Raw genomic sequence first — 9,489 nt, forward strand, 5'->3', positions numbered from 1 at the left:
CAGGGAGGAACTCCAAGTAGGGAGGGCTGACAATTAAGTTATACTCAAGATTTTCAACTTCTTGAGGTAAGTGTCCCTAATTCCTGAGTTGTTCAAGAGTTAGCTGTATGTTGGAAAGAAGAAGCGTCACAGTAAATTAAGAGAAAACTCTAAGGTCCAGATGCTTATCCCTTTAAATGTTACTTAACGCCCTCATATCTTCATGTCAAATTACCAAGAATATAAAAGAAATAAAGTCAAGTTCTATTAATTCACAAACTGGTTGTATAGGTTTGTATGCCCTTTTCCTCGGTTAAGAATATTATGGTTGTCACAGTCTTCTTGTTTTTTAACTTTTTCACAGCTGAAATTGTTGGGGGGAACATCTCAGACTAGTTTTCATTCTTAAGAAAGGCTAGGATGTCTTTGTCAGTATGAGGAAAAGCAAGAATTTGGAGAAAAGGGAGAAGACGGCCCACATACATCTCTGCCCACCCTGCTATGCTGTCAGACCACATGACACACCAGGGCTGCAGGGACCAGGACAGTGGACACAGATTCCCAAGGCTCACTACCCGTAATGCATCTGATCTCTCGGTCTATGATACCAGGGAGACCTGCCTGAGCCAGCCAGCTGGTGTAAGTGGACCTGCCCAGTTCAAACCCATGTTGTTCACCTCTATTTACAACTGCCTACATCTGGACAGGTGGGACAGTGGTAAAGAACCCGTCCGCCCATGTAACAGGCACAAGAGACGCAGGTTTGATCCCTAGGTCGGGAAGATACCCTGGACTAGGAAATGGCAACCCGCTCCAGTAAATTCCATGGACAGAGGAGACTGGCGGGCTACAGCTCACAGTCTAAAAGAGATGGACGTGAATACGCATGCACGCTTGTACACATACATCTGGACAGACTACAGGAGTCTTCCTTATCACTTGAATAAAAAGTAAATCTATCCATTTAACTTCCTAGCTATTGTAAGTTGAGTGTGAAAGCATTCTACACCTAACCCCAAGGTGAACTCTGTTTTTCCTATCAACTTATTTTATTATTAACACATACTTCCTGACGTTTTCTTCTATGAGAAAACAAACCACCCAAAAACAAATATGACAAATAAAAACACGATAGCAATAAGGAATAACTCCAACTATTTTCCAGTTACTATATTTTCGAAAGGAAAATAGGTGTATTCAAAACTACAGTATGGGAGAAAATGACCAAAAAAACCTAGAACAAATGAAAAACTAACAATTAAGACTTTTAATGAGGTCTATTTATAAGTGTTTTAATCATTCTTTATTAATGACATCTTTTGTCTATAAATAATTTTTGAAAAATCTTTTCATGTTTACTCATGGTAAAACTCTTTAAGGAGAGTGGGAAAAAGTTGTGTAAAATCACTCGCAGTAAAGGGTGGCAAAAAGATGATGGTAGAAGATACCAGAAATGGCAGTAAAGAAAAGAATTCTAGAAAACAGGAGAGGTGAGGAATATGAATGTGGGGAGAAGCGGGGAACAGAGAAATAAAAGGATTGTGCAGGTAACGAATTAATAAAAATACAGAATAAGTAATGTATTATTCCTAAGTGCTAAGTCTTCGTTACTCCAGAACAAGTAAAAGGTGAATCAATAAAAACGTTAAATAAAACAGAACCAACTGCCTAAGAAAAACCAGACACACATGGGAAATAATAGTTTCTATGAAACCACAACTGTGGTCTTGTGCATCCTGCCCAGCAGGATGCTGGGTTGAGGGGTGAAATGGAGGAAGCCCACCCCTCAAGACTGCTCTGTGTCTTGATGTCACAGGTTCGGGGTTAAAAACAACAGAAGAGGGAATGGCGGCGCTGCCCCACACAGGAACCGTACCTGACCGGAAGGCCATTCCCGTGTCTGGCATGAAGTGCTTCCACTCCTTCCTGCCGAACTCCTCCACCAGCGCCTCCGCAGACAGCATCTTCGTGCCGTGGCTGGCCCTGGTTTGAAGAGATGAGGTACGCGGTTCATCGGTGGTTCCCTTGAACACTCCCTCCTCCAGCCTTGCTATTATTAACTTATTAATTCACCCTAATACTACTAAAGGGTTTTTTTTTTTTTTTTTTTAAGAAAAAGGTTTTCAACGGGATGACTTCCCTATTTAGGATCCTATAAGGTATTTCTCTTTTTTGTTGTTATTTCTTAAATTTTTATTTTTAAAATTTTTATTGGAGTATAGTTGTTTGACAATGTTGTGTTAGTGTCTACTGTACTGCAAAGTGAATCAGCGATGGGATACATAAACATATATCCCCTCTTTTTTGAAAGGCATTTCTCTGAAAAAGGCTCTTTTTCTTCCTCCATTTCACCCCTCAACCAGCAAGTGATCAGGAGAAGCACACTCTGAGGTCAATGCTGTGTTGGTATCCCAGACCAATCTATAAACTACAACTTCTCTGGGAGAAATAGGACAAGCCTTGCCTAAGAAGTTGTCCATTAACCATGCAGATAAGACTTCCCTAACGGAACAAAGAGGAAACAGCTGCAGGGACTAGGTGGGAAGCTGGCCTGTGGGGAGGAGGGAGTCCAAGTCAGAGCAAGAGCTGAGGCCTGCAGGAGGAAAGATGTGCCTGGTACCCAGGGCTGCGCAAGCACAGGGACTATGAAGATGAAGACAGGGTAGTAATGTGCCACTCAAGGACATAAGGTAGCTAAAAACACAATGGGAAACAGTAAGATGAACGTGGCAAAACCCGGAACAGGAAGACAAGAAAGTAGCTATTTTTTGTGCTCAAAATACTGCTTTTACATTGGCTGGGCCTGGTTAAGAGAATCTTACCCTATAGAAAAACAGTTAATATTTCATGTAGTTTACTATGAGAAATTATAATGCTAGACTGTGGTAGCAAAGCAAAATGAAGAAAATGGAAATGAAATAAGAAAGGCAAATGGAAGAAAATCACAATTAGGATCCTTTTTATAGAGAGGTTAACATTTATATAATAAAAGCTATATTAAAGGTGGAGGAATCTTGAGCAGGAAGTACGAAAAGGTATCTACTACATTGTTTGAAAGCAGGCATCAAGGACATAAGCTTATAAACTCAGGAGGAGCTGGCCGGTCGGTTAGCCAAACTTGAATGGAGATGGTCAGACCTTGGAGAAATGATGTTGGGAATGGGGACAGACAGACAGACAGAACAAAGAAAAGAAGCAAAGTTGCAGAATGATTTCTATTCTTTTAACCATGACTGAAGATAGCCAAGTACATTGTAAGAATCGGAAAGGGACATTAAAGGTCATGGTCAAAGCTGCATTGTGTGTATGTATGTATATACGTGTCTGCATATATATATCTATGTTTATTTATACATACAAATGAATACATACACTCATATCTCTAGCTGCCTGAGAAAAAAAGATGTAAATGAATTACAAAATTATCAGAAGTGGAACGACATCTGCTCTAGCTAGCTCCACCTTAGGGGACAGTCTGGGTAGAGTGTGAGCCTGTACTGTACAAAAGGAATGATGTACCCAAAGCAACGAGCATCCTCTTCTTGGACTCCAACTGAGTCAGCATAAATAATAAATCACACAACTGCACGGCCCTGTTAACTTGCCTGTACTGTCAGTAGTGGAAGGAAAATAGACGCTTACCCCATGGTACCTTCTGTAAAACACAAAGCAGTGATGGCAGCTGCTTTTCCATTGCCTGTTCCGTGCTGTGCTAAGTCGCTTCAGTTGTGTGCAACTCTTTGCGACCTTACGGACTGTAGCCTGTCAGGCTCCTCCGTCCATGCTTGCCCTACTCTTATTAACACTCAAAGTGTTGAACTCACCTTCCCTGGTGGCTCAGATGGCAAAGAATCTGCCTGTGATGCAGGAGACCCAGGTTCAATCGCTGGGTCAGGAAGATCCCCTGGAGAAGGGAATAGCAACCCACTCCAGTATCCTTGCCTGGAGAATCCCATAGACAGAGGAACCTGGTGGGCTGTAGTTCATGGGGTTGCAAAGAGTCAGACACAACTAAGCAACTAACACTAACTAACTAAGAAGAGGGGAGGAAAGGGAGTCAGCACTAAGCTTGGGACGGGGAGACACTGATGAAGGCTGGAAGAATCTAGAAACACTTCTAGAAGCTGAGACACAACATGAGTCCTGTATGATGGGGGCAAATTTGGACAAGTGGAAGAAAGAGAGGTGTGCCTAGACCACCAATTCTACCCCATGTCCATTCTTTCCTTCTTCCTTAATAAAGAGAGCTTCAATTTTACTCCAGGTTAACATGATAAAATTCCCAGGCTCTTTTGCAGTAGAGGTGGTCAAAAAGCAAGTTAACATTCTACTGTATTTCCTGTGCAAATATTTCTGATAAGCTAAATTTAAAGAATTAGACCTTTCAATCTAATGCTCCCAGATTTATATTTAAATGGCTCAAACGAGTCCTACAAAGACCCGCAGGCACACAGACAATCTCTCATCTGACTGACTCAAGTAATAATCTTGTTTAATCCATACCTTAACAGTCTAATCCTACATGGTAATAAAAGAGTAAAGTTTCGACACCACAACTAAATTCTATTACCTGAGCACGGTGCCGTTATCTGCAAGTTTAATGAAGTTCCCATCTTCCAGATCCAGTGCCAAGCCCTTGCAACTGAAACAGAAAAGTCTGGTTACCAGTCAGTTCACATACTTATTAACACTTAATCAAGAAATAGTAACTTATATTTTCAAAAAGTCATAATGCTAAAAAAAGACTCTCCCACCCAGGTGAATAACATGTTAATCAAACAAGTAAGCTCTTGAATTCTAAAATTAAATATCCTCAGAGCAAGTACATGAGGCAAACTGCTATGTGGGCAAAGGACAGCATATTTAGTGTCTAAACTCTTTGAGCTGAGAAAAAAAAACTCAGAACAAAAAATGAGCACCATTGTATGCCTCTGCTAAAATGTACAAATGTTTTTCATTAAATAAAACACACACAAACACACATTCATATTTTACAAGTTAAGATCTTAGCCAGAATCTTTTCTGTACTCTTTAGACTCTGCCTCAATTTAGGTCAGGCTATAAGAACTAGCCCTCTGGGCTAGGCATATTATTGAAAACCACTAAAAGAAAGTCAAACACTAAGTTTTAGGTTCTTCACTGCAAAAGACTTATGGGATTTGGGAAGAAAAGTGGGTTCAGAGTCATTATTATGAGTAATAAAAACAAGAAGGCATAATGGCCACCAAATACCAACAGAATGAAAAGAAAAGGACAGGGTACTTTACAAACATTATTTACTTTGGTCCACAGTAACATTTCCATAAGAGTTTCATATAGCAAAATGTTTCTGTTTCTTCCTTTTCAGAAAGGGAGAAATCAAAAAGGACTAACCAAACACTGGAAGAATGCATAATAGATGAACACCGTTGCTGAAGAATTACTTCTGGATGTATTTTTCATGTGTTTCAGGACAACTGTTAATTTTTAACTGAACAATTTAAAGTGGTTTAATAGGACTTTTGTTTGATTTTATTGGTTAAATGAGGAAGAAAGACAAAGGAAACCTTGGGAAGTTGAGACTCCTAAGCCAGGAAGGAGTAAGCTGTCAAGAGCCTCTGTTATAGGAATATCTACCCAAATTACACAAAAACAGATGTCCTAATTCAGACACTTATTAAAAACATGGGAATTCCCAGGTGGCACGATGGTAACGACTCTGCCTGCCAACGCAGGAGACACCAGAGATACAGGTTGGATCCCTGGGTCGGGAAGATCTCTTGGAGCAGGAAATAGCAACCTGCTCCAGTATTCTTGCCTGGAAAATTCCAGGACAGAGAAGCTTGACAGGCTATCGTCCACAGGGTTGAAAAGAGTTGGACACAACAGAACATGCACATGTGCACACACACACGCATTCAAAACATGATGATTTCCACCTCTTTTCACACAGTTCTGTACAGGAAGGGCAATAAAATAATTTTTTTAACAAAAGATGTACATTTTAGAGACAGTTCTTAATCTCTGAAACTCTTAATAATGACAGACTTAACCCATGCAAAAATATCCAAATTAGTCACATTCGCTCTTAGCTTAATTTTCATACTTAACTAAGCAAGCCTAAAAATAGAAAGGACTTTAATCCATCAAATATAAAACTTTTAGTACAGAAGGCATTCTGTCCTTTGGCTCAACTTCACATTTCACCTTCTGTCTCCATGGAAGAAGAAGCATTAAAATTTTATCCACAATAATTAAAAACCAGAGGGAATGTACAGACCTTTAAAAAAAAGCTGCTTACCAGAAATCCCAATCCTCTGGGGTCACCGTGAGCAATCCCTTGTCATACCCTTTCTCCTTGACCAGGAACTGAGCAAAGCTATTATAAATGAGCTGGTAACAGAAAGGAAAAGAGATTAAATGTAAATTTCACTATGCCTTCTTAACTTCACAGGCCTGAAGACCTAATGGAATAAGCCACGAGATAGCTGGGAAGGAATCTGTATTACCTGTTAATTGTGAAGCTTGGCGGGTTAACATTCCTTCCCAGGAATTTATGCACTCCTGCGAGCCCCAGGTAGCTGCTGTCTTTTTTACACTATCAGTGTACAATTACACAACCAAGGACAATTATTAATCCTACTCCTGAAGCCTAGAGGGTTGGAGATCATTAAGACGACAAAGCTTTGTAAATTGATTTAACAATTCACCAGATGATAAACATACTGACCACTCTACATCCACCCCGTCCATCCTTTCCAGAAGGCCCCATGACAGCTGATAACGCTATTTTATGTACTTGAGCCCCAAACAGTAGAGGCCACCCCACTGGCCCAGACCTTGGCACAATCTAAACCTAAATCAGTGTGCACTTATAGAAAATCCCTGTCAAGGAAACCTAACACACACCAATCACAATCTGCCGTGTCAGCTTTACCTCCCTTACTTCTCCCTGGAGAACAGGACCCTCAGTCCCTATTAGGAAATTTCCAACCTCCTAGCCAATCAGACCCTGTTTTTGCATTGCCTCATCTAACACTATAAAACACGGTCATGCCCAAAATCTCTGGGGAAGAGTGCCCCACTGCTTGTGGGGCCACTGCACTCCCCCAATCCAGGAAACGTTTTCTCTGAATGAAGGAACATCCAATTCATTACTACTTTTAGTTTTGTCGTTTGACACAGGGGAATCTCCCTTGTGGCTCAGCTGACAAAGAATCTGCCTGCAATGTGGGAGACCTAGGTTTGATCCCTGAGTTGGGAAGTCCCCTGGAGAAGGGATAGGCTACCCACTCCAGTATCCTGGCCTGGAGAATTCCATGGACTGTATAGTCCATGGGGTCACAAAGAATTGGGCACGATTTCTTTCTTCTATAGGGGAATCTCAAAGAGAAATACACACGAGGACCAGGCAGGTAATCTACAGGAGGAATCAACGGCACCTTCATCAGACACAGGGACTCTCTCCTTTTATCCATTGTAAGAAAAGCTGAGGGGAAAGAAAAAAAAAAAAACCCTCTGGAAGCAAGCATAAAAGTAAACGCTCTTCTGACTGTCGACAGATTTCATTCTCAACAACAAAACTCCAGGTTTTTTGAGAGTGAACAGTGTCCAAGAGGACACACAGAGTATCCTGACCCTTCTTCTGCAGATGTTAGCCCATGACAGGTTTCAATAGCACTGGAATGGCACAGAGGGGAAGTGGGAATAGATACAGCAGCAAGAGTAGAAGGCCTCCCTGAGGGAGTGATGTCCACACTGACTCCTGCAGGACAGAGCAGTTAGCTGGGTGAATCCATCGGGGAGAGGGCCATGCAAGTCCAGGGGACACACAGCTCACACAGCTCAAGTTGCGGATTGGGGTTATGAGTGTCAGGAGATGAGTACAGAGAAAGCAAAGGCTCCTGGTCAAATAGAGCTGTTTCCTGTCATAAAGCTAATGAAAATGGCTTATACGTGTACCCCACACAATGAGACCCTGATCCAGGTCAGTTGTTCAGAGTTACATTAAGTCAACACTATGTACAAACAGTCCTCAACCCTGGAGGTGAGTCAGAACCACAGGTGATAGTTCTTAAAACCACCCAGAAATTCCAAGCCTTCAGGACAGGGTGGCTGCTGCTGCTGCTGCTGCTAAGCCACTTCAGTCGTGTCCAACTCTGTGCGACCCCATAGACGGCAGCCCACTAGGCTCCCCCGTCCCTGGGATTCTCCAGGCAAGAACACTGGAGTGGGTTGCCATTTCCTTCTCCAATGCATGAAAGTGAAAAGTGAAAATGAAGTCGCTCAGTCGTGTCCGACCCTCAGCGACCCCACGGACTGCAGCCTTCCAGGCTCCTCCGTCCATGGGATTTTCCAGGCAAGAGGACTGGAGTGGGGTGCCATTGTACATATATACATGCATATGCATGTGTGTATATATCTGCTAGGAGCCTGAGGAACTTATCGTATTGAAAACAATTTGGGTGTCAGTTGGAAGTCTGCCCAGGACTGAAAGCTTGTTGTTGCTCTAAGATGTCACCTGAGACCATATCATCAATCTACCTACCTTTCCGAATGGCTCTGATGCCGATCAGTCTGGTTTCCCTGAGTATTAAAGTAATGGGCTTCTGGCTCTATTTTAGCTCTGTCAAAATAGTTGCCAAGCCTCTCTATTGCCTTCCTACAAGGATTTAATCTACTCCAACTTCCCTGACACATTATAAGGAGGAAATCTGTTTTCTCTGTCACTTTTTCTTTCTCAGGCTGAGTCTGCACCAGAACATCTTTGCTTTGGTTAAGAAGGTGAAGACTTACTATGAAAGCCAGTGTACTCATTTGTGCTATGAGTTGTATAACTTAATCGTCTTGTTTCTCCACACCTCAGAGGCTTTCTGCATGCTGCACCTGTGAAAGAAGAACCATGTACAACTTATTTCCAGCTCCTCTGTGAAATGTCTGACCCCTCAAGGAGAAAATACGACTTCTCTTGGACCTGCAAAATCATACCTTTTAATGCTCATAATATTCTTGTAATGCATTTTGTTACTATCTCTTTCTCCTCTTAGACAGTAAAGTGTTCAGTAACGGAAAATGCCCCTTGGTCATAAACATTAATAACAATAATAACACAAATATCTATAGATTGCATTCTCTAAGCCAGACACTAGACTAAATGCTTTTTGTTTATGTCATAATTTCCTCACAACAAACTTCAGTTTTGTTTTTTTGCTTGCTTTCCATTCTTTCTTTCTTTATTGATTTATTTTGCAGATGCCACAGAGAAGTTTAGGAAAATGTACAAGATCCTATGACCAGCACATGATAGACTGTAGACCTGATTTCAGCCCAGCAAAACCTCTATGTTCTACTTCTGTTCCCTGATAACAATGTACATTTGCTAAGCAGCTTTGATTGTCTGAATCAGTCCTAACAGAAAACCATTTCATGAATGAAGAAACAGAAGCTCAAAGTTTAAGCCATTTCACTAAAGTCATGCAATGAATAGCAGTGAAAAAAGGTCCAGGTAGTTGAAAAACTGTGCCCTTCTTT

The 9,489-nt window shown here is 41.4% G+C and overlaps 1 protein-coding gene across 1 annotated transcript in view; it reads right to left on the reverse strand.

Moving 5' to 3' along the window:
• NT5DC1 (5'-nucleotidase domain containing 1) overlaps positions 1-8,775 on the reverse strand; it is a 109,600-nt gene extending 100,825 nt beyond the window's left edge. The window contains exons 1-5 of the mRNA XM_010861966.1: positions 8,507-8,775; positions 6,415-6,556; positions 6,260-6,351; positions 4,550-4,621; positions 1,856-1,962 (exon numbers count right to left, since the gene is read on the reverse strand). Coding sequence (XP_010860268.1) covers positions 1,856-1,962; positions 4,550-4,621; positions 6,260-6,351; positions 6,415-6,556; positions 8,507-8,775 — 682 coding nt within the window. The remainder of the gene's footprint in view (positions 1-1,855; positions 1,963-4,549; positions 4,622-6,259; positions 6,352-6,414; positions 6,557-8,506) is intronic.
• Positions 8,776-9,489: the final 714 nt, after the last annotated feature.

Source organism: Bison bison, unplaced genomic scaffold (genome assembly GCF_000754665.1).
Source record: "Bison bison bison isolate TAMUID 2011002044 unplaced genomic scaffold, Bison_UMD1.0 scf7180017864473, whole genome shotgun sequence".
Classification (NCBI taxonomy): Eukaryota; Metazoa; Chordata; class Mammalia; order Artiodactyla; family Bovidae; genus Bison; species Bison bison.